Source organism: Scyliorhinus torazame, chromosome 15 (genome assembly GCF_047496885.1).
Source record: "Scyliorhinus torazame isolate Kashiwa2021f chromosome 15, sScyTor2.1, whole genome shotgun sequence".
Taxonomy (NCBI): Eukaryota; Metazoa; Chordata; class Chondrichthyes; order Carcharhiniformes; family Scyliorhinidae; genus Scyliorhinus; species Scyliorhinus torazame.
In genome coordinates, this window is record NC_092721.1 from 56647811 (window position 1) to 56673316 (window position 25506).

The following is a 25506-nucleotide window of genomic DNA, read 5'->3' on the forward strand; positions in this document are numbered from 1 at the left end:
AGAGCCTGTTGCGCAGCGGCAGCAGCATGAGTGGAGGTGTCCAAGGCGTGGCTCAGTCAGTGATGGCCATAAAAGCAAATTACTGCGGATGCTGGAATCTGAAACGAAAGAGAAAATGCTGGAAAATCTCAGCAGGTCTGGCAGCATCTGTAGGGAGAGAAAAGAGCTAATGTTTCAAGTCTGATGACTCTTGGTCAAAGCTCAGTGATGGCAATGGCAGAGTGCCTCGACAGCATGCCCCAGTTGCTGGGGGACGTGTCCCAGTCCCACATGGACCTTGATGAGGTGTTATGGAGCATGTCCCAGTCTCAGATGGGCATTGCTGAGGTTAGGTGGGGTTACTGGGTTGCAGGGATAGGGTGAAGGCGTGGGCTTATGTAGGGTGCTCTTTCCAAGGGCTGGTTCAGACCCAAAAGGCCAAATGGCGTCTTTCTGCACTGTAAATTCTATGATTCTATGAACTCCAGAGCATGTCGTGGTCACTGGGGGAGGTGTCCCAGACATGGGTGGGCATTGCCGGGGTGCTGCAGAGCATGTTCCAGTCACTGAGGAGCATCGCCAAAGGCGTCAACACCATGCTGCAGACATTGGGGAGCCGCCAGGGCTGGCAGAGCCAGATGACAGAGGGGCAGCCAGGGGTTGATCCAGCTGCCCCTCCGTCCTGAGGAGAAACCCAGGGCATTATGCCATATACCAGGAGGATGGAGCGCTGGGTTCCAACCCACAGCCACCCAACTACCAGGTCCCCCAAATTCCAGCCCTCTGAGAACGGCACGTCTCGGGGTCAGACCCCGGAACAGGTTGGCATGGCAGGCATATGCTGCCGGCAAGTTGCGCGGGGCCCTCTGGCCCTAGGAGATCCAGCCGCCAAGGGCACCAAAGGCCATGGGACGTGAGAGACAACAGATTGCCTCCACCACTGATGTGCATCCTGGGGACACACCTAGACGCAGTTGTAAAGCACGGAAGAGGTCGAGGATCACTGAGAGGTGAATGGGGGGAAGAGGGGTAAGGGTGGGGGAGGGTTGAGGGGGGAAGGACCACCTTCCCCCGAGCACAGGGGCTGGAACCCTAGAACCCCCGGCTCATTGCCTGGGATCGAAGATAGCTACTCACCTCCTCGCATTCCGCAGCAGCCATTCCGACACATTCACGATTTTAAAAGGTGTACTAATCGGCGCATGCGTGACAATGTGCTGGGGAGTTGGTTAGATCACGGGAGGCCGTTATATAAGGGATTGTTCCCATTGTATGGCCTTAAGTCGTGATTATTGGTTTCTGGCCACTCCAGGTTTGAGATTTTGCCAACGGGAGCGGGCCGGTTCGACCACAAGCCGATCAGCGCCCAGCGCAGTTCTCAATTATGGCCTCTCCCGCGTTCTAACGGCCTCATCACCCTCTCACTGAAGAGCAACATGGCCATTAAATCACACCCAAAGTGTGGGCTTGGCCGGGGAGAAACTCCCCAGGGCCCAAAATGTGACTAAGTGTGTTTAGATCGCGGTGGGGAACTTGCCATCGAAGCCGGACTGAAACTCTCAGCAAAGTCCGCCACAAATGACACTTAGAAACTGTTCCGTTAGATCGCGGCCGAAAGAGCAGAATCCATTGTAGCCAAAGAGCATGAACTTTGGTCACTTGATGATATGAAATGACACATGCACTTACAGCTTTTATATAACAGCTTAACTTCTGTTGTGTTGCCAAGGCAATCAAATGTTAAAAAAAGACTCCTTGTTGTATTTTTGTCTTTATTTTTCAAGGATGGCGTGAGGAGCTGTATTTGATAATGACATGCCACACGGTCAGATTATTGCTGATCATCCATCATCCAATATTTTACAGGTACCAATATCAAACATACAATGAGATTCCATTTCATTGTTAGAATATTATGAATTAATTCAGAAAAGAGTCAGAACAGATGCATTCAGTGTAACAAATTCATGTCAACTCGCAGTCGAGCAATCCGGTCAGTTTCATTCCCCTGTTTTATCCCCAGGGTCTGAGAAGTTTATTTCCCTCAAATGTCCATCCAATTTCCTTTCAAAATCATTGATTATTTCCATATCCACAACCCTCAAAGGCAACAAGTTCTTCCTCGCCTTTATCGCTTACCCAAACACTTAAATGTGTCTCTTTGTCCTTCTGTCATTAGCTTGTGGAAACAGTTTTTACTTGTTTACCTGACCCAAACCTCTTATAATCTGGAATTTCGAGTGATGAGGGGACATTAACCGAGATCAAAACAGAGGTAAAGTGACACAGCCTACTCACCACCCGATTTTCCCTTACTAATGATTATGCCCAAGCTCTGAACAATGTGATGGTTATTTAATTAGTTGTGATGAATGAAGTATATTATTACTCATAGAATCATAGGATTTACAGTGCAGAAGGAGGCTATTCGCCCATGGAGTCTGCACCGGCCCTTGGCAAGAGCACCCTATGTATTCCGATGCCTCCATCCTATCCTTGTAACTCTGTAACCCACCTAATATTTGGACACTAAGGGGCAATTTAGCATAGCCAATCCACCTAGCCTGCACATCTTTGGACTGTGGGAGGAAACCAGAGAACCGGGAGGAAACCCACGCAGAAAAGGAGAGAAAGTGCAAACTCCACACAGACAGTGACTCAAGGCCGGAATTGAACCCGGGACCCTGGAGCTGTGATGCAGCCGTGCTAACCACTGTGCCACCGTGCCGCCCTATTACTGTTGAAGTTTGTATGATTCATGTGGCAGTCCAGGCTATTTCCTGCATCCAGTTTAGGGCTGATAAACTCTTTGCTTTGAAATTGAAATTAAGCTTCAGCATATTGCGATAAGTCTATAGAATATGATTAATAACCAGGTTATTAGTCAAACAAAAGGTTGTGATCAAAAAGTCCGATCATATCTTGAGCAATGTGCCATGGTTTGCTGCTGAGAAACAAAGTGGTCAATCAAATGCTGGAATCCTGAGTGACAAACATTTGAGTTGTGAAGAAAAGCTGTACCACTGGGCTTTTTAGCCTGGAAAGTTGGCACTTAAGAACCAATCCTATAAATGCATTTGAAATAATGAAGGGAGTGGAAACAAAAGTGCAGAAAGCACTTTACAATAAATTTGAAGAGTAGAACAAGGGGACCCAGGTTCACACAAATAAAAGATAAAAGTGCGGCATAGTAGCACAGTGGTTAGTATTGATGCCTCACAGCGCCAGGGACCCGGATTCAATTCCGGTCTTGGGTAACTGTGTGGAGTTTGCACGTTCTCCCCTTGCCTGCGTGGGTTTCCTCTGGGTGGTCCTGTTCCTCACACTGTCCAAACATGTGTGGGTTAGATGGATTGACCATGCTAAATTGCCTCTTAGTGTCCAAAGATGTGCAGGTTAGGTTATGAGGATAGGCTGGGGTGGATGGTGGAGTGGACATGGGTAGCATATCCTTTTGGAGGGTCAGTGTAGATTTGATGGGCCAAATGGCCTCCTACTGCACTGTAGGGATTCTATGAAATTGAGGACTGATGTCTGAAAGATTTTCTTTAAGTCTGATCAACACTTGGACTGGGTTTTTCAATGGAGTTCTGGAGGCAAAATAATTTCAGAAACTGTTTTACAGTATCTCAGCGATGCACTTCAAAACAGACCTGCTGATTTTCTCCTCAAATATAAAAATAAATTTTGAATTATGAGCAATATCAGCTATCAAATATATAATAGTGGTTTAATTGTTGAAATATATCTTCACTTTCATTTGATACTAAAACCGATCTAAGCTATAAGGTTAGGCAAGCTAGAGGAAAGTCTCCCAGAGGGCAATTGCAGATTGACAGAGTAATCTGCAGATAAGTCCAACCTTACTGTCTGACTTTGGGAGACTCCATGAAGGAAAAAAACTAAACTAAATAAGCAGTCAAAAGAGTATTCTTCTGGTCCCTTCAGTGTTTCAAGTCACAGGCCACTTCTGGCTGACTAGGGCCATGTGAGAATTTGCTTCATTTTCCATACAAACTTGGGGCTGGCTTACAAACAATCAAACTAGCCTTTCAAGGCTGCAACAATGGAATGTACTTCATTGTTGGTGTTACTTAAACTACAGACGCCTGATTATTTGTATCAAGCTTGAGAGATTTAACATTCTGTTTGGAATCTTCAGGTGCATTGTTATCTTGTTTAGCAGCACAGAATACATCAACATCACCCAGAATCTCCTGGCTTGTATTTGTAGAGCCAGTATTTATTTGGGAATCCTTTGGTTTATTAACCCTGCTTGCATCATCTTGTGTTTTGATGCAGTGAAGGCCATCCTTGGCAGTCTGGTATCCACTGTTTTGAACAGAATATTGCTGAAAAATATAAATTATAAATTAATTTCAACACTTCTAATAGGTAATAAACCTAGGGCAGCTGAAATCATCAATTGCAAAAGTAATCAATACGTCATCCAGCCAGGAACATTTTTGGTAGGTTTTGTGTGTGTGTGTGTGTGTACCCCAACGCCCCATGGACAGTAAGTAATCTGCCTTGGTGGATTGCCCAGTCTTTATATAATTCACTTGGTTTTCATTCAGTCCATTTTAATCAGGCTGTTTCTATAAAGAAATCAAGCAATGCACAATTAAAACATCCAGGTCACACACATGCTCTGGCATTGTCCAGATCGCCACAAATATAACTTTTACATAGGCTTTTGTAAAACCACTCACTCAAAAGCCTTTTTAATATGCAATTTAGATCTAATGTTGTCATTGCCAAATGCAATTTTAACTCAGTCCTGATCACGAAAGCAGCTTTGGTTTTCCTACCAGAAGAAGACTGGGATGTGAAGAGGCCCTGAAATGTAAGTCTTTCAGTTTTCTTTGTGGGACCAGCAGGCATTCCTCTCGGTCTCATGGGGACATTTAGAGGCCTTTCCTCCTCCAGACTCCCCCATTTTCTCCTCATAAGATCCTCTCAGAGCCAATACGCCACTCCTGCACGTAGCTATTGATACTAAGAATAAAGAGTAATATGTTCTCACCTGGGGAATAACAACCAGTTGTTTTCTTCTATGCCTGAAATACAAGGTTACAAATGTAATACAATCAGTAATATTATTTCAAACTTGCCATAACTCAAGACTGACAAGGTGCAAAATTGGGATCATTAGCACCATTGTTTGGACATGGTTACTGTTGGGGGACTAAAGTAGGGACAAATGGACTGACACATTCTTATGCAATCTCACCAAGCACCATCCCGGTAAAAGAATAAGAAGTGATGCCTGTTATCCATGTCTAATGCAGCTGTTCATCCCCCTGCATTGGGAACTACAGGGCTTGCTTCTGACTGCTGCTGCACCTTGGTTTTCCCTGAGACCGCTGGTACCAATATTGATTGCCTCTTGAAGAAGCAAAGCTAAACATTACATAAGTTAAAACAAGGGTGAATATTTATCATAAGCACTGCTGCTCCCTCTCCCAATATGTCTGACTTCTCTCCTGATTCCAACAAAAACACATGAACCTCAACTTTAGGAGGCCTATAGCCTGCTCAATCATGGACTGGGTGGAAGCATGTGCATCATTGTAGCTCTCCTCAACAGCCCTCGTCAGATGGCAAACTAGCATCATCAACTGAAAGTATCTCTTGACCTGGAGGAGACAGCCTTGCAATCACTGACATCCTTCAAAAATCTGTGGCACTTGGGAATGGATCAGAACGTCGTCATTGAGTGCTCTCTGGGCACCGAGCACAATCATGCAGGATTTGCCTTCTATGATCACGTAACAGCTACATGTTCAACGAGTGGAATCCATTTCAATTGATTAATGTGACTGGCTGCTGCCAGGGTGGTCTCAAGGCCACATGTGTACAGTCAAGTCCACTCTACACTTGTGGGAAACCTGAGATTGCTGCAAATTCCAACACTCTTGCAACCTGGCTTTTAGGATCCAGGTGTAATTTGACATACTGTTGCACTCTCCCATGTGCACTTGTGTGTTGCTGACTGGGAGATGCCTCATGGATCTGTAGTGGTGGTGTGGAAGGATTCACTGGCAGTGACCTTCAATGCCACCAGCATAGGATTCCCTCCAAGACCTTGCAGCTGCAGTTCCTTATAGAGAAGCTGGCAGATGTGAGCAACCACATCTTGAAACACCCAAAGAAGCCTTCAGCATTACCTTTCACTCATTTGTAGCTACAGGTTGCAATACATCTGTGGTCGGGCCAATCGTCACCTTTGCAGTGGACTCTTGACCTTCTTGAAGCCTGCTGGCCCTTGCTCTTCCTGGCCCTGTGCCAACCTGAAATGGGCCCTCTTTCTCCACATCTGGTTGAAGATCAGTACAAAAACCACTGATCACTTGCCTACAGCCTGAATCATTAATATCTCAGTTGATCTGTGACTGCATTGAAGTAATACATTTAGAGAGAATATCCTTTACAGTTTTCCAACCATCTGAAATCCAGCAAGCCAGTTCCGGCCTTTGTCTAGGTGTGGCATTTCCACCCTATCCCTTCGCGGTGAAGGGCTTCCTGAAGAACTAGAGATCGGTATTCCTCCTCTTCATACATAACTGTGAATGGAGACATTGCTCTTTCATCAAGTTAATGAGAGTCATATATGAAGATCTTCCCTCTGATATTATTCCAGTTGTTTCCACTAGGCTTTAAACTGCATACTTTGTATATAATCTTTATTGTCACAAGTAGGCTTACATTAACACTGCAATGATGTTACTGTGAAAAGCACCTAGTTGCCACACTCCGACGCCTGAGGGAGGTACATTGAGGGAGAATTCAGAATATCCAATTCGCCTAACAGCACGTCTTTCGGGACTTGTGGGAGGAACCCACAGAGACGATTCCTTGGTGTCACAGAAAGACTAAATGCATGAACCCTTGTCAGGCATGGTCATCCGCCTGGGAGGGTGGAGGGTTGGGGTCACGGGTTGGCTGCTCCTTGGAGGCATCCAGCTCTCTCCTTCCCTTCATCTCTGCCTCTGACAGCAGCAGTTAGAAAATCACACAGAAATGCATGGCAGCTCCACATCTTACTAGGACCTCAATGTTATCAGGCTCATGATCAGGGAACAACTTGTTGTCATGTGGGCTTTACCAGAGAGAATCATCGAGTTATAGAATTCTTAGCACTGCTGCCTCACAGTGCCAGGAACGTGGGTTTGATTCCGACCTTGGGTGTGTCGTATTGGGTGTTCCGATGCACAAATGATCCAACACGGCTGTAGATGGTACAACTCTGTTTTATTGTCTTAAACAATAACAACTACTAACTGCTGGCTGAGGTTCGTGCTTCACCAGCTAACCTGTGGACCCAGCCCTATCACTTTCTTGGTGAGGCACTCAGCACATGGTCCATGTCTGAGTGGCACGCTGTGAGCTCTGTGCTATCTCCTGGTAGAATGAGCGGGAACTGTGGTGCTCCCTGTTTTATAGTGCGTGTGCTCTCACTGGTGATTGGCTGCGATGTTGTGTGTGTGTTGGTTGGTCCAACTACCTGTCCATCAGTGTGTGTGTGATTGCACCATGATATGCCGATGTGGATATCATGACAGGGTGGCTGTCTGTGTGGAGTTTGCACGTTCTCCCCGTGTCTGTGTGGGTTTCTTCTGGGAACTCCAGTTTCCTCGCACAGTCCAAAGATGTGCAGGTTAGGTGGATTGGTCATGATAACTTGCCCCTTGGTGTTCAAAGATTGGAAAGGATTGCGTTTTTGTGGCGGGGCTGGTGCAGACTTGATGGGCTGAATGGCCTCCTTCTGCACTGTAGGAATTCCATATTTCTATGATTCTAATTGCACAGATATGTCCTGTCCATAAAAAACAGGACAAATCCAAGTCCGTGGAATTATTGAACCATCAGTTTACTCTCAGCTATCAGCAAGGTGCTGTCAAATAGCAATTACCCGCCCAACATAGCTCAATTTGGTATCTGCCAACATTATTCAGCTCCTAACCTCATTACAGACTTAGTCCAAATGTGACTAAAGAGCTGGATTCCAGAGGTGACGTGAGAGTGGCTGCCTTGACATAAAATTCAACATTTCAATAAGTGTAGCATCAAGAAGCCCAACCAAAATTGAAGTCAGTGGAGATCAGAGGGAAAACTCTCCAATGGGTGAAATCACCTAGCATAAAGGAAGATGTTTGTGGCGGTTGTTGATCCATCATATTAGCTCCAGGATATTGCTGAAGGAGTTCCTCAGGGTCATGTCCTAGGCCCAACCATCTTCAGATGATACATCTTTGATCTTCCTTCCATCATAAGGTCAGAAGTGGGTATGTTTGCTGATGATTGCTCAATGTTCAGCACCATTTGTGACTCCTCAGATAATGAAGCCCATTAGATTCAGATTCAACATTCAGATTTGGGCTGATAAGTGACAAGTCACATTTGTGCCAAATGACCATCTCCAACAAGGGAGATTCTCACCATCTCCCCTTGGCATTCAACGGAACTGTTATCACTAAATTAACCTCCTCACTCCCCAAATCATGTCCATCATCTACAAGGAACAAATCAGGTTTATTTTATTCATTCATGGGATGTAGGTGTTTCTGGCTGGGCCATTCACTGCCTATCACTGATTGCTCTTTCTTGAACTGAGTAGCTTGCTAGGCCATTTCAGAGTCAACCACATTACTATGGGTCTGGAGTCACATGCAGGCCAGAATAGGTTAAGATGTGCAGCATGGTAGCACAGTGGTTAGCACAGTTGCTTCACAGCTCCAGGGTCCCAGGTTCAATTCCCAGCTTGGGTCACTGTCTGTGCGGTGTTCTCTCTGTGTCTGCGTGGGTTTCCTCCAGGTGCTCCGGTTTCCTCCCGCAGTCCAAAGATATGCGTGTTAGGTGGATTGGCCGTACTAAATTGCCCTCAGCTTCCAAAAAGGTTAAAGTGGGGTTACTGGTTATGGGGATAGGATGGAGGTGTGGGATTGGGTAGGGTGCTTTTCCCAAGAGCCGGAGCAGACTCGATGGGCCGTATGACCTCCTTCTGCACTGTAAATTCTATGAGGGCAGATTTCCTTCCCTAAAGAACATCAGTGAACCAGATAGGTTTTTGTGACAATTGACAATGGTTTCATGGTCATCGTTAAACTGTTAATTCCTGATTTTCATTGAATTTAAATTTCACCAGAACCAGAGTCCACAGGGTCCACAGAATCCCTGGATCTCTGGATTACTAGCCTAGTGACAATACCACTATGGCATCACCTCCCCATGATTATGAAGGAATTCTCTCCAATTACCTGAATGAGTGTAGCTCCAAAAACACTCACAAACTTGAAACATGCAAGATAAAGCAGCCTGCTCGACTGAAATCCATATACACCACATCAACTGCTCTACCCTCGTCTACCTGTTCAGTCACCTTCTCAAAAAACTCAATAAGGTATGTGAGGAATGTCCTACCCTTCACAAAGCCATGCTGACTATCCCTAATCATATTATTCCTATCTAGATGATTATAAATCTTGTCTCTTATAATCCCCTCCAAGACTTTACCCACAACAGACGTGAGGCTCACTGGTCTATAGTTGCCGGGGTTGTCTCTACTCCCCTTCTTGAACAACAGGACCACATTTGCTATCCTCCAGTCCTCTGGCACTATTCCTGTAGCCAATGATGACATAAAAATCAAAGCCATAGGCCCAGCAATCTCTTCCCTGGCTTCCCAGAGAATCCTAGGATAAATCCCATCAGGCCCCGGGGACTTATCTATTTTCAGCCTGTCCACGAATTGCCAACACCTCTTCCCTACGTACCTCAATGCCATCTATTCTAATAGCCTGGGTCTCAGCATTCTCCTCCACAACATTATCTTTTTCCTGAGTGAATACTGACGAAAAATATTCATTTAGTATCTCGCCTATCTCTTCAGACTCCACACACAACTTCCCATCCCTGTCGTTGACTGGTCCTACTCTTTCCCAAGTCATTCGCTTATTCCTGACATACCTATAGAAAGCTTTTGGATTTTCCTTGATCCTACCTGCCAAATACTTTTCATGTCCCCTCCTTGCTCGTCTTAGCTCTCTCTTTAGATCCTTCCTCGCTACCTTGTAACTATCAAGCGCCCCCAACTGAAACTTCACTCCTCATCTTTACATAGGCCTCCTTCTTCCTCTTAACAAGAGATTCCACTTCTTTGGTAAACCACGGTTCCCTCGCTCGACGCCTTCCTCCCTGCCTGACCGGTACGTACTTATCAAGAACACGCAGTAGCTGTTCCATAAACCAGCTCCACATATCCAGTGTGCCCAACACTTGCAGCCTACTTCTCCAACCTATCCCCCCCAAGTCATGTCTAATGGCATCATAATTGCCCTTCCCCCAGCTATAACTCTTGCCCTGCGGGGTATACTTATCCCTTTCCATCACTAACGTAAACATCACCGAATTGTGGTCACTGTCCCCAAAGTGCTCACCTACCTCCAAATCTAACACCTGGCCTGGTTCATTACCCAAAACCAAATCCAATGTGGCCTCTCCTCTTGTTGGCCTGTCAACATATTGAGTCAGGAAACCCTCCTGCACACAATGTACAAAAAACGACCCATCTAATGTACTCGAACTATATATTTTCCAGTCAATGTTTGGAAAGTTAAAGTCTCCCATAATAACTACCCTGTTACTTTCACTCTTATCCAGAATCATCTTCACCATCCTTTCCTCTACATCCCTAGAACTATTTGGAGGCCCATAGAAAACTCCCAACAGGGTGACCTCTCCTTTCCTGTTTCTAACCTCAGCCCATACTACCTCGGAAGAAGAGTCCCCATCTAGCATCCTCTCCGCCACCGTAATACTGTTTTTGACTAGCAGCGCCACACCTCCCCCTCTTTTGCCTCCTTCTCTGAGCTTACTAAAACACCTAAACCCCGGAACCTGCAACAACCATTCCTGTCCCTGCTCTATCCATGTCTCCGAAATGGCCACAACATCGAAGCCCCAGGTACCAACCCATGCTGCCAGTTCCCCTGCCTTATTTCGTATACTCCTGGCATTGAAGTAGTCACACTTCAAACCACCTACCTGAACACTGGCCCCCTCCTGCGAAGTCAATTCTGTGCTCCTGATCTCTATACTCTCAATCTCTCGTACTCTAAAACTACAATCCAGGTTCCCATGCCCCTGCTGTATTAGTTTAAACCCCCCCAAAGAGCACTAACAAATCTCCCCCCCAGGATATTTATGCCCCTCAGGTTCAGATGTAGACCATCCTGTCTGTAGAGGTCCCACCTTCCCCAGAAAGAGCCCCAGTTATCCAGAAATCTGAATCCCTCCCGCCTGCACCATCCCTGTAGCCACGTGTTTAATTTCTCTCTCTCCCTATTCCTCATCTCATTATCACGTGGCACGGGCAACAACCCAGAGATAACAACTCTGTTTGTTCTCGTTCTGAGCTTCCATCCTAGCTCCCTGAAAGCCTGCCTGACATCCTTGTCCCCTTTCCTACCTATGTCGTTAGTGCCAATGTGGACCACGACTTGGGGCTGCTCCCCCTCCCCCTTAAGGACCCGGAAAACACGATCCGAGACATCACGTACCCTTGCACCTGGGAGGCAACATACCAAACGTGAGTCTCTCTCGCTCCCACAAAATCTCCTATCTGTGCCCCTGACTATCGAGTCCCCAATTACTAATGCTCTGCTCCTCTCCCCCCTTCCCTTCTGAGCAACAGGGACAGACTCCATGCCAGTGGCCCGTCCCCCATGGCTTACCTCTGGTAAGTCGTTTCCCCCACAAGTATCAAAAGCGGTATACTTGTTACTCAGGGGAACGACCGCAGGGGATCCCTGCACTGACTGCTTCTTCCCAGTCCCTCTTACAGTTACCCATCTATCTCCAATCTTTGGTGTAACTAATTCCCTGAAGCTGCTATCTATGACCCCCTCTGCCTCCCGAATGATCCGAAGTTCATCCAACTCCAGCTCCAGTTCCCTAACTCGGTCTTGGAGGAGCTGGAGATGGCTGCACTTCCTGCAGGTAAAATCAGCAGGGACACTAACGGCATCCCTCACCTCAAACATCCTGCAGGAGGAACATTGCACTACCTTCCCTGCCATCCCTCTAACCTCCAACCAAGAACTGGTTAATAAATAAATAAAAATTTAAAAAATATAATAATAATATGGCACTTACCTCACACCAATGGGTCTTAATATTAGGTTAGAGGAGGAGGGTGGGTGGGAGACACTACACGTGTAGTGTCTCGGGTTTCCTCTCCACCAGAATTTATTGGTTGGGGGGGGGCGGCCTTCTCAGAAGTCCGCGGTCGAACTTCCGGTTCCCGCCTTATATTAAAAAAAAAACAGAAAAGAAGAACAGAAACGGGACCAGGTAAGTGTTTTTAAAGTAAAAACTTACCTCCCAGAAGTCCCTTGCGCTCCGCTCCCGCAGAAATCCAAAGTGCTGCTCCTGCAAAGGTAAGGGTTTTTAAAGTAAAAACTTACCTCCCAGAAGTCCCTTGCGCACCGCTCCCGCCGAAATCCAAAGTGCTGCCCCTGCAAAGGTAAGGGTTTTTAAAGTAAAAATTTACCTCCCAGAAGTCCCTTGCGCACCGCTCCCGCCGAAATCCAAAGTGCTGCTCCTGCAAAGGTAAGGGTTTTTAAAGTAAAAACTTACCTCCCAGACGTCCCTTGCGCACCGCTCCCGCCGAAATCCAAAGTCATTGGCACCCTGCACACTGGCAAAGCATGCAGTCTTTGCAAACCCTTGTGCTTGCTCACTTGCTTGTCTTTATAACAGGGAAGCTGTGTCTCTGTTACGTGAGCCTTTGTGATATCCCTCAGCAGACTGGAAGGAGCCAAAACCATAAATGTTAAGACTCTGGTTACTCAATAACCACAGGCAATGTAGTCCTTGCTTTATTTTGGTTGCAGCTGTGCATGGAATAGTTGCTAGGTTTTATTCACAACCTCTTTTGTAAAACAAAGATACATCAAGTATTGTCCTTGCCAGAGTTGAGGTAAATGAATTTTTCTCTAACCTTCAACGGATATGACCAACTACTGAAAGCCCTTCTTAATGTCCACCTCCCACTTTGAGCAGCTTTTCTGCTCTGCAAACCTCTCCTCATTCTCCGAATGATGATTGATTCCCAGAGGAAGCCATGTCTCTTGCGTGCTCATCTTGTTGGCTGGGATGGGGTGTGTGTGTGGAGTGGACTGTATATATGTAGCTGCAACTTGTCAACCTCCTGGGTGTCAAACGCAAATCTGGCGCATCTGGGGCTGTTTCTCATTGGAACCGATTGTGTTCCACGTGGCGTCGGTGCTAGGTCCTTATCAGTCGCTGAATCGGTCCAGGTGCGGCACCAGTTTTGCTGTCATGGATCCAAAAATCCTGCCCCGGCATCGACACTAAGGGCACAATTCTCCAGCCGCGCTGTGCTCTCGCATGAGACTCTCTTGGGATTATCCGAAGTCCTGCGAGAGATCGGAGTCGGAGCCCCGCTCCAAATGGGCGGTACCAAATGACGCTCACGGAAGTAGGTTGTAATCCTACTTATGATCTACCTGCCCAGGATACACTGGCCTCCTGCAGTTCTCCCCGGGGAGGCTGCAGCTGGGCGCCGATCAATGCTGGTCCACACAAATGTGGACCAGGTGGAACAGCACCTGGACCACCGGAGACCCCAGGGTGGTCAGAGTAAGTGTAGGGTGGCTCCCTGGCCCTCATCCTGGCAGTGCCAAGGTGCCCGATGGCATTGCCAAGCCAGCAGGTGTCTTGCCAGGGTGGCAGTGCAAGGATGCCCGAGTGTCAGGGTGGCACTGCCAAGGGGCATGGGGAGCCATGCATGAAACGAGGGTGGCGGGGGGTTTGAAGGGTGGGGGATTGCAGAGCAGGTAAATATGGGCCTCCGGGAGGTTAGGTGAGTGATGGGTGGGGAGGGGGTACTGTAAGGGAGCTTGGGGGGCCTGAAGAGGGGGGTCCCCAGGGACCCCATAGACGGGTGTTCTCACTTGGGGGGTGTGGGGTAGTGTACATGTATGTGGGGTGTGACATTGCCCATGGGTGGGGGTGTGTGGGGGACCCACAAGCACTTGCAGATCTGGGCACCCTTTCAAAATTCTCAGTGTGGGCTAAACCGGTGAGAAATTCCCCAGGGCCCAAAAAAGTGGCTAACTGTCATTGAATAGCGGTGGGAAACTCTCTGGCATAGCCGGCGGGAAACTCGCTGAAAGACCCGTCACAAATTAACTATGAAACTTTTTGGCAGAGTCCTGCCCTGAGTCTTAGGAACAGAGGATCCAGCCGCATGGCCCCCACTTTCTAATGCAACAACCTAAAAGAAAATCAAACCTGGTATTATACGGTTGGAAATTGAAATATGTAACGAGGTACACAGGCTCTTTCCTCAATCTGTACTCCTCTCTCTAATACTTATAAAATTTATCTCCATTTAAATAATGACTGCACCTAAAAATAGTCAATGTTGGTGTACAGCACCTTGGGACATTTCTCAGAGATGTTCAAATGTGCGAGAGTGGAAATTCCTTCCTTCCTGCTCCTATCCTTCTTTCATTTGTTTCTTCTCCTTTTCCTTTCTTTTTCACCTTTACTTTCCTCTCCACCTTGTCCCATCTGCAAGATAGGCCTCTTCTCTCAACAAATTGAAGTGCATCGATTATTTTTTATCACAACAGGAAATAATTCCCAAGCTGGCCAGTTTGATTTAACCGGAACCTTTCTGCTCTGTAGTGAAACAATGAAGGAAAGAGATGGTTGAAGACCAGCGATACACAGACAGCTTTTTTTTGAACTTGTGCTTCGCAAGCCATGAATGCATATCCGGAATTGAGGCAGCTGGACATCCGCCCTTGAGCTTCTACGATATGCTTCGGACTCACGAAGCTCAGTTTCCGGACTTGAATTCTTATATTTGAAAAATGTGCACTATTACCAAACTCAGCAGTAGCTTGTTCTGTAATTGGTCTGCCAGGAACAAAGGATGTGCAATATAGGCAATTGAAATAATGATGTGATTCCAATTAGTTTGCTAAACTATATACAAATAGAAGTTAACTCAAATGACTTAATTAGTGCACTTCAACAATGGTTAATCTGATACATGTGAGTAACTGGAGCGAGTGAGCATGAGTATCAGAAAGGTTACAAAAAAAGTGTTGCTTTATATGTTTTTATAAATCGCTATTAAGTTTTTAGTTTGTCTAATAAATAGAAGCATGACAGGGAGCCTGAGTCCTATACAATCCTTTGATATGTGGACATTCAGGGTGCTTCTCATGCCCTGGACAATTACGTGTGTAGAAAGTGTTGTCAGGAGGGAGTTCGAGTTGCAGGTCTTGGAGCTTGAGAGACAGCTGCAACTGCAAGGTTAGAAGTTGCATAGATTGCATGCTTTTGGATGAGGTCACCCTGCAGCAGAAAGGTGTGCAGGCAGAGAGGGAATGGGTGACCATCAGGCAGTCAAGGAGGAGCAGGCAGGTAGTGAAGGAGTCCTCTGGGCAAGTCTTTCTTTCCAATCAGTATTCAGCTCTGAATCCTGGTGACAGCAAATATTCCACACAAGGCAGCCCACATTCTGTCAATTCATTTTAGTGAATAATCTTGAGCTACTTTATTGTGTGGGTTCTTGATTTCCTAATGTTCTCTCTGCAGATGAGAAACTGACCAATCAGAAAATTGACTGAAATGTCAGCTCTTTGAACTTCTGGTCGAATCTGTGTGTATTGAATGTCAACAATTTGCTTTTCCACATGTGCAACAGACAGATGTTAAAACAGTTACCACTAACAGCCGCACTTCAATGCAGATGTGACATACTGAGCTCAATGCTTGTGTAACAGCCCGACACACCTACTGTTAATGAGTATACACAGTCTGAGGTCATCTGTTCCTGTTTTTATTATTCTCTTTGATCTTAGATGGCCTGTTTTGGAATTTGGAACAGGTTACTGGTTATAGATCAAAGCATACAAAAGCTGTCAGCATTTTCAGTAGCTTTAAGGGCTAATTGCAGACTCCTGCGCTGCCAACAAGGGATGATACTCATAGGAAGAGCCTGGCGGGATTCCACAGCTTCACAGCCTGTGATTTTCAGCTCATTAAATTCAAGGAATGTAAAGTCAGGGGCTGCATGCCTCAATTTCTAGCCTTATGACCTCCCGAGTGCTGCTTCCTGTTGGCAGCTCAAGAACTCGATTCAATCCTCCAGTTCATCATTTAGCCTTGATGCCCTCACTGTAGCCATAGGGCTGAGATATACTCACCCTCAGTGATTTAAGGACCGATTTTAAACACAGCTCTGTGAATTTTCCCATCTCCCAATGGGAGATGATCTCTAAAAACTCAGGGAATTTCCCAATATGTCATGTCACTGGACCAGGCTTACTTCAGGAGCGTATTCAGCAAATAACCCCCCAGCAGAGGGAGATGGTATTTTGTGGGCATTGCACAGGCTGTGGGTCAGCCCAATAGCCTCAATTCTAATGAACTTTTTGAAGGGATATTTGAAGTTAATAGAATAAATGTGTGACAATTTAGACTGCTGCCAGTTCCATAAATCTGAATTTAAACCTACTTACCATCTCAAAACATAGCAAAAACAGGTACTTGCTGCGAAGATCACACATACTGCTATTAGCGCAGCTCTTGTAGGAAACCCTGTAATAATAAATCACAATCACTAAATCCTTCATCCACAGCACTTCATTTATTTGCCTTAATTGATTTCAAGTTTTTTTTAGTAACACAGGCATTAAAATCCTCTTTTCTATCATTTACCACTGTAGCAGCCTCCCCGAACAGGCGCCGGAATGTGGTGGCTAGGGGTTTTTCACAGTAACTTCATTTGAAGCCTACTTGTGACATAAACAATTTAATTCTTTCATTCAAAGGGTCATTACTTTCGCCCATTCAATCAATAAAGGCTAAGAGCCACAGATTTCTGCAATGTGATTTTGTCCCCTCCTGATACACATGAGTAAACTTTACCCACACAAGTAAATTCTTTAAAGACATCTGGCACCTTCTTATCAATCACCTCTTGATCAGGCTGTACAATCTTTTGCACCTCCTTCGCTTCACTTGGGCTTTCCTTTACCACTTTAACAAACCCCACTGTCTGATCCTGTTTTACCACATCAGCCTTCCTAGTGCTTTTCTTCATCCACCAACACTGTGACTTTACATGGCCTAGTTTATTACAGTGAAAACATTTGAAACTTTTCATTTCCGTACCGCCTTCCTGGATTTCTTTTTTAATCTGAGGTGTACTCTCCTTATTGTCTCCTATCAGATCACCTTTGCCTCTACCACTTGAGTATTTCTCATGTCTCCAGTTTCTATCCCTCACAGGCTGAAACTGATGTCAGAAACCAAGCTTTGATTTATGAACTAATTCATAATCATCTGCCATTTCTGCCGCTAACCTCACAGTTTTAACCCTCTGCTCTTCCACATGAATTCTCACTACATCAGGAATTAAATTTTTAAACTCCTCCAAAAGTATAATTTCTTTGAGAGCTTCATGCGTTTGGTCTATTTTCAAAGCCCTTATCAACCTATCAAAATTACTCTGTTTGATCCTTTCAAACGCTATGTATATTTGACCAAATTCTTTCCTTAAATTTCTAAACCTTTGTCTGTAAGCTTCAGGCACTAGTTCATATGCACCTAAGATGGATTTTTTCACCTCCTCATACGTCCCAGATACCTCCTCCGGTAGTGATGCAAACACTTCACTAGCCCTACCTACCAGCTTTGTTTGAATCAGTGATACCCACATGTCCTGTGGCCATTTCATTTGTTTAGCCACCTTCTCAGATGAAATGAAAAAGGCTTCTACCTCCTTCTCGTCAAACCTTTGCAATGCTTGGACAGATTTAAATAGATCCCCACCAAGCCTTCGACTTTGACGCTCTTCTCACTATCCTCATCTCTCTCCTCAAACTGTACATTTCCCTTTAAATCCACCAATTTTAACTGACTGTCATGTTTCATGGCCATTTTCTGAAGTTCAAACTCTGTCTCTCTTTCTTTTTCCTCTCTCTCTCTTTCTTTTTCCTCTCTATCTCTTTCGTATTCAACTGCTTTAATTCTTTCTCATGTTCAAGTTGCATGATCTGTAACTGAAGTTTTGCCATTTCCAATGAGTCAGACTGTATCTCAGGCAATTTTAAATGCTTAGCCTCCGCTATAATTACCTCATCTTTTCGCACTTTGTCAGGTAATGTCAACTGCAATGTTTTTTGCCAAATCTAACAGTTTGCTTTTAGCCTCTGTCCGTAAGGTACTGCTTGTGACCTTCTCCACCCCCAAAAATGTCAGAGCCTCTGAAAGAGCCATTGTCCACAACACACTCCCTACTTAAACTGGAATACCACACCTGAAAAGCAACCACAATATGCTCACCCCTCACTGTCTTTAAGTTCACTAAGCCAATCCAATAGATAGACTTTTATCCCGGACGAGCCCCCAATTTGTTATGGGCCAGGGTTTAGAGAACCCCAAGGTTTATCATGGAGTTCACCTGACCCACAACTTTTAATAGATTCTGGTATGGGGAGCACACGGCCTACTCTACAGGTGTGATGCAGCAGACATCTAACAGTATTTTTTAAGCAAAACAATGTTTATTCTATGAACTCAAGTTAACCTTTTTAAAACATACAGTCAACATCTTAGCAACCATCAATTCAAATACAACCCCCAAAGAATATAACAGTAAGTAATCCTTACTTTCTTTTCAACATCCATAAGATTTTTTAAGAAAACCTTTTCACAGAAGCACATCAGGTTTAAATTCACTACTGAGAACAGTTGTCTTTACATGGTAGAGAGACCAACATTACACCTTCTGTGGCTGACTGCAGCTCCAACACTGAAACAAAACCAAAAAAACACAGACACACCCAAACTTTTCTCAATGTGAAACTAAAAACTGACAGACAGCACAGCTCCACCCACACTCTGACATCACTGCAGTAATAAACACCCATTTCTTAAAGGTACACCCACTACAGTTACTCTATAAAAAAACACCATTTCTTAAAGGTACTCTCACATGACAATGGCCTCCTTAGGCCAGATATCCTGGCCCAGATTGATGGTGATGTAGTCCGATGCCCAGGCGCATAGGGCATCCATCACAGTGTGGATGCACCTGTGCAAGATTCCACACAGGTGCCCGCTGAAGCCCTGGAATAAGCCAGAGGCATAAAAGTTCAGGGCCTTGATGGTCACCGGAAGGGAATGTCCTCCTCCATACCTCTGTGGTGCCAGGTACACCACAGGTGTATGGTGGGGATGGTCAATGCATGCTGCTAGTCGCCTCCATGCTAAGAAGCTTGTGTATGGTCTGGTCCTCCAGCTGCAGGTGACTGAGAGAGGTGTTCATTTGCTAAAAGCTCAGCTGCAGTGTGATGTGGGGCCTTGGTGTGACACACAAACGGTGACAGAGAACTGGTCAGCTTTCCTAGTGGGGGCAGAATTAATGGGAGCTAGGGTGCAGTGGACAGCAGGGTTTGCAGTCAGCTCATCATCCTGAGGGGTGGGCTAGCTGATCATGTCACTGGTGAGGCCTCTACCCGGAGAGGGGTATTGGGCTAGGGAGGATGCCAAAGGCCATGGTGCAGGTGTCCTTTGGTTAGGATGACCTCTGCTAATCTCCTGCTTCCTCTGCATTAGGGCTGCGCTTCTGAGGTTGCATTGAGGAGTGTCAACACCTGGTGGGCCAGCAACTGAGCATGACCATGCCCATCCCTTTGATGATACTGCTGGGCTATGAGGATTTCCGGAAGGGCGGGCTGGGTGGGTTCCCACATGACCAGAAACTCTCTGAGCATTTACAGCATACAGTGAGCATTCAGCGGTTGGAACAGCCAGGGGCCTGTAAGTTGCACCAAAGGGGTGCATTTAAATCACTGCAACATTGCTGATCTGTGACACCCAGATCTCGAGGGGAACACCCATGCATGAAAAAAGGCCTTGAACAGTGGAATTTTTAATCTGGGCAATGAGGTATGGATGCATGCTTGGCTGAGGGCCCAGACTTCCATTAGTTCATTGAAAAACACAAGGGGAAATTAGACTGACAGTTTATCTGAGATTTATTTTCTCAATGGCTCAGTATTTATTTATACCAGATAAAGAGATGTCAAGTGCTTATCGTTTCTGCTGTTGATACTTAAAATGTCTGGCTGATTGACAAATTTATAGGTTTGTAGTTACAGAAGTTTTTTAAAAATACAGTTTGAATGGCTGTTCTTCAATGCTTGCCATCAATACTATAGAGTTCATTTGTTTTGTAAAATGTATACTGGGTGAATGAGCATGGAAATGCTATGAGTTGGCATGGAGTGCATGAGGGGCCATTGGGGGCGGGTTGAGGGCATCGGTTTGCATGGAGGTTATGAGAGGCCATTGGGAGAGAGGAATGGAGATATTGATTGTCATGGACGGAAATGGGAAAACATTTTGACGTTATCTTTCAACACGCTCCCACATTATCGGCTACAGTTCATGACACTTCTGAGGGGCCATGAAACACATCCTTTAGTACCTGCCCTACAACGCAATGAAAATTATGGGGAGCTAGGAGATTCCACTCGCAATGGAGCTAGCCTGGTCAGAAATGAAGGGTGCGGGCTCGCTGCCTACACTCCTCCCAAATTATCCAAAATTGGGGCTGCCGGGAATGGTGTCACGTGAGAGTACCTTTAAGAAATGATGTTTCAGCAATGTACCTTTAAGAAATGGAGCTGATCATATTACTGAAGTGATGTCAGAGGGTGGGGGAGCTGAGCTCACTTCTGCTTTTTTGAGTTTCCGTTTGAGAAGGCAGCTGGGAGTGTCTGTATGTTTTGCTCAGAGCTGCAGGAAGAAAGAGAGCTGGTCTGTTGATGTCTGCAAATCCAAAGACTATAAATATATTGAATGTAACCTCATGTCTGTTTTTGAAAACTTGAGGTCTTTTGGATGTTTAAAGATCAGTTTGAAGGATTATTTAGTGTTGTAACTTTTGGGGTTATCTTTGAAGTAATGGGTGTTAAGATATTCAATGTTTGTTTTTTAAAGGTTAAATTGAGTTCATTGGATAAACATTGTTTTGTTTTAAAAACCATTTGTCCATAATTGCTGTATCACACCTGGAGAGTACGCCGTGTGCTTCCCACACCATAATCTATTAAAAGTTGTGGGTCGGTTGAACTCTGTAAACCTGGACCCATAACAATTGGGGGCTCGAGGGGAATAGAAGTCTATCTATTGGATTGGCTTAGTGAACTTAAAGACAGTGAGGGGTGAGCATATTGTGGTTGCTTTTCCGGTGTGGTATTTTAGTTTAAGTGGGGTGTGTGTTGTGGACAATGGCTCTTTCAGAGGCTCAGAAGTTTTTGGCGGTGGAGATGGTCACATGCAGTACCTTACAGACAGAGACTAAAAGCAGACTGGTAGATTTGGCAAAAACATTGCAGTTAACATTACCTGACAAAATGCGAAAAGATGAGGTAATTATGGCGGTGGCTAAGCATTTAAAGTTGCCTGAGATACAGTCTGACTCATTAGAAATGGCAAAGATCCAGTTGCAGATTAAGCAACTTGAACATGAGGAAGAATTAAAGCAGCTTGAATGCGAAAGAGAGAGCGGAAAAAGAAAGAGCGAGAGAGGAAAAAGAAAGAGAGAGAGAGGAAGAAGAAAAGGAAAGAGAAGAAATGAGAAAAGAAAGAATAACCCTAGCAGAACAAAAAGAAAAAGAAAGGGAGATACAGATCAGGGAATAAGACCAAGAGAGAGAGTTTGAACTTCAAAAAATGGCCATGAAACATGACAGTCAGTTAAAATTGGCAGATGTAAAGGGTAATGTACAGTTGGATGATAGTGATGAGAATAGTGAGAAAGAGCATCATAGTGGAAGGCTTGGTGGGAATCTATTTAAATATGTCCAAGCATTCTCAAGGTTTGACGAGAAGGAGGTAGAAGCCTTTTTCATTACATTTGAGAAGGTAGGTAAACAAATGAAATAGCCACAGGACATGTGGGTATTACTGATTCAAACAAAGCTGGTAGATAGAGCTAGTGAAGTGTTTGCATCACTACCGGAGGAGGTATCTGGGACGTATGAGGAGGTAAAAAAATCCACCTTAGGTGCATATGAACTAGTGTCTGAGGCTTATAGACAAAGGTTTAGATATTTAAGGAAAGAATTTGGTCAAACATACATAGCGTTTGAAAGGATCAAACAGAGTAATTTTGATAGGTGGATAAGGGCTTTGAAAAAAGATCAAACGTATGAAGCTCTCAGACAAATTATACTTTTGGAGGAGTTTAAACATTCAATTCCTGATGCAGTGAGAACTCATATGGAAGAGCAGACGGTTAAAACTCCGTGGTTAGCAGCAGAAATGGCAGACGATTCTGAATTAGTTCATAAATCAAAGCTTGGTTTCCGACATCAGTTTCAGCCGGTGAGGGATAGAAACTGGGGACATGAGAAATACTCAAGTGGTAAAGGTAAAGGTGATCTGATGAGAGATAATAAAGAACGTGTACCTCAGATTAAAACAGAAATCCAGGAGGGTGGAAGAGAAATGAAAAGTTTCAAATGTTTTCACTGTAATAAACCATGGTGGTTGAAGAAAAGCACTGGGAAGGCTGATGTGGTAAAACATGATAAGACAGTGGGGTTTGTTAAAATGGTAAAGGAAAGCGCAAGTGAAGCGAAGGAGGTGCAAAAGATTGTACAGCCTGATCAAGAGGTGATTGATAAGAAGGTGCCAGATGTCTTGAAAGAATTTATTTGTGTGGGTAAAGTTTACTCATGTGTATCAGGAGGAGTAGGTAAAGAAGTCACAATTTTAAGAGATACAGGAGCTAGTCTATCTTTAATGGTAAGAGATGAGGAATTATGTAGTTTGGGAAGAATGTTGCCAGAAAAGGTGGTGATATGTGGAATTCAGGGTGAGAGGAGTAGCACTCCATTATATAAGGTAAGGTTGGAAAGTCCAGTGAAGAGTGGTGAAGTGGTAGTAGGAGTAATAGAGAAACTATCTTGTCCAGGAATACAGTTTATCTTGGGTAATGATATAGCTGGATCGCAGGTGGGAGTGATGCCTACTGTGGTTGATAAGCCAGTGGAAGATCAGACAACTGAAGTGTTGAAGGACGAATATCCTGGGGTTTTTCCGGATTGTGTAGTAACAAGGTTGCAAAGTCACAGGTTAAGACAAGAGGAGAAATCAAAGAGTGAAGATGAAGGTGAAGTGCAATTATCAGAAACGATTTTTGATCAGATGGTTGAAAAAGAACAAGAACAGGTGGAGGATGAGGCGGATATTTTTAGTTCAGGAAAATTGGCGGAGTTACAACAGAAAGATGGAGAAATAAAACGGATATATCAGAAAGCATGTAAGGAAGAGGAATCCGAGAGTATACCAGAGTGTTATTACCATAAAAGTGATGTCTTGATGAGAAAATGGAGACCTGTACATATGCAGGCGGGTGAAAAGTGGGCAGAAGTTCATCAAGTAGTATTGCCAGTAGGGTATAGAAAGGAGGTGTTGCGAGTGGCACATGAGGTACCAGTGGGAGGTCATTTGGGGATAAGGAAAACTCAAGTGAACATCCAGAAACATTTTTATTGGTCTGGACTACATAAAGATGTAGTTAAATTTTGTCAATCATGTCACACATGTCAAGTGATGGGGAAACCTCAAGCAGTGATAAAACCAGCACCCTTAATACCCATTCCAGCATTTGAGGAACCTTTTACAAGGGTCCTAATTGATTGTGTAGGACCGCGTCCTAAAGCAAAAAGTGGGAATTGATATCTTTTGACTATAATGGAGTGTCTACTAGGTTTCCAGAGGCCATTCCAGTACGTAATATTACAGCTAAAAAGATTGTGGAGGAGTTACTTAAATTCTTTACTGGATATGGACTACCCACAGAAATTCAATCGGATCAAGGATAAAATTTTACCTCAAAGTTATTCAAAGAAGTTATGGATAGCTTAGGAATAAAACAATTTAAATCAACTGCGTACCATCCAGAATTGCAGTGAGCGTTAGAAAGCTGGCATCAGACATTAAAGACAATGTTGAGGGCTTATTGTCACGATTATCCAGAGGATTGGGATAAAGGAATTCCATTCGTATTGTTTGCAATTAGGGATGCACCTAATGAGTCAACCAAATTTAATCCTTTTGAACTAATTTTTGGTCATGAGTTAAGAGGACCACTTAAATTGATTAAGAAAAATTGGTGGGTGAGAAATCGTAAGTTACACAATTGGATTACGTGTCAAATTTTAGCGAACGATTAAATAGAGCAGGTGAATTGGCTAGACAACATTTGAAAGTTGCACAAAATGTGATGAAACGGGTCGCGAACAAGAAATCCAAAGTTCGTAGTTTTGCCAGTGGAGATAAAGTTTTAGTGTTGTTACCAGTGGTAGGTGAACCTTTAAAAGCTAGGTTTTGTGGACCGTAGCAGATTGAAAGGAAATTAAGTGAGGTGAATTATGTGGTAACAACACCAGATAGAAGGAAGACTCACCGAGTGTGTCATGTGAATATGCTTAAAAGGTACTTTGAACGGGAAGGAGAGAAAAAGGAGGAGGTTTTAATGATTCTAACTCAAAGTGACAAAGCAAATCCAGATGACGTGTGAATTTGATATACCTCAAATTAAATTGGAAAATGAGGATGTTCTTAAAAATTGGGATAAATTGTTGAGTTATCTTCCAGAGAAAAAACGAACGGACCTGAAAGAGTTATTGATATCACATGGGCAGGTTTGTGGAGATAAACTGGGAAGTACTAAAATGGCTATACATGATGTAGATGTGGGAAATGCTGTTCCAATCAAACAACATCCATATAGACTTAATCCTTTAAAATTGGCACAGGTTAACAAAGAGATTGAGAGTATGCTTAAAAATGGCATAATTGAAGTGGGTTGCAGCCCATGGAGCTCACCCATAGTGATGGTACCTAAACCAGGTGGTACCCAAAGGTTGTGTGTGGACTATAGAAAGGTTAATGCAGTTACAAGAATGGACTCTTATCCAATACCACGTTTGGAGGATTGCATTGAGAAAGTGGGACAATCCGTTTTTATTTCCAAATTGGATTTACTTAAAGGTTACTGGCAGGTACCCTTATCCGAAAGGGCGAAGGAGATTTCAGCTTTTGTGACTCCAGATGGTATATACCAATTCAAAGTTATGCCATTTGGCAAGAAAAACGCCCCAGCCACATTTCAACAGGTAACTAACACCGTTGTTTCAGGATTACCCAATTGTGCGGTGTACATCGACGATCTGGTAGTTTTCTGCCAGACATGGAAAGAACATGTAAAACATGTGATGGAGTTATTCGATCGACTTCAGGTAGCCAGTTTGGTGATAAACCTAGCCAGAAATGAATTTGGAAAAGCCCAAATCACTTTCCCTGAGGAGTTTCCGATACCCTCAAGATGAAGGGAAATAATGCGATTTCTTGGCATGAGTGGATTTTATTGAACCTTTGTGCAAAAGATTTGTAGCG

At 44.5% G+C, this 25506-nt stretch overlaps 1 protein-coding gene across 1 annotated transcript in view; it reads right to left on the reverse strand.

Moving 5' to 3' along the window:
* Positions 1 to 1747: 1747 nt before the first annotated feature.
* Positions 1748 to 25506, reverse strand: part of LOC140391603 (uncharacterized) — a 114210-nt gene continuing 90451 nt past the window's right edge. Inside the window, exons 6-8 of the mRNA XM_072476259.1 lie at positions 16545 to 16623; positions 5006 to 5039; positions 1748 to 4331 (exon numbers count right to left, since the gene is read on the reverse strand). Coding sequence (XP_072332360.1) covers positions 4074 to 4331; positions 5006 to 5039; positions 16545 to 16623 — 371 coding nt within the window. The 3' untranslated portion in view covers positions 1748 to 4073. The remainder of the gene's footprint in view (positions 4332 to 5005; positions 5040 to 16544; positions 16624 to 25506) is intronic.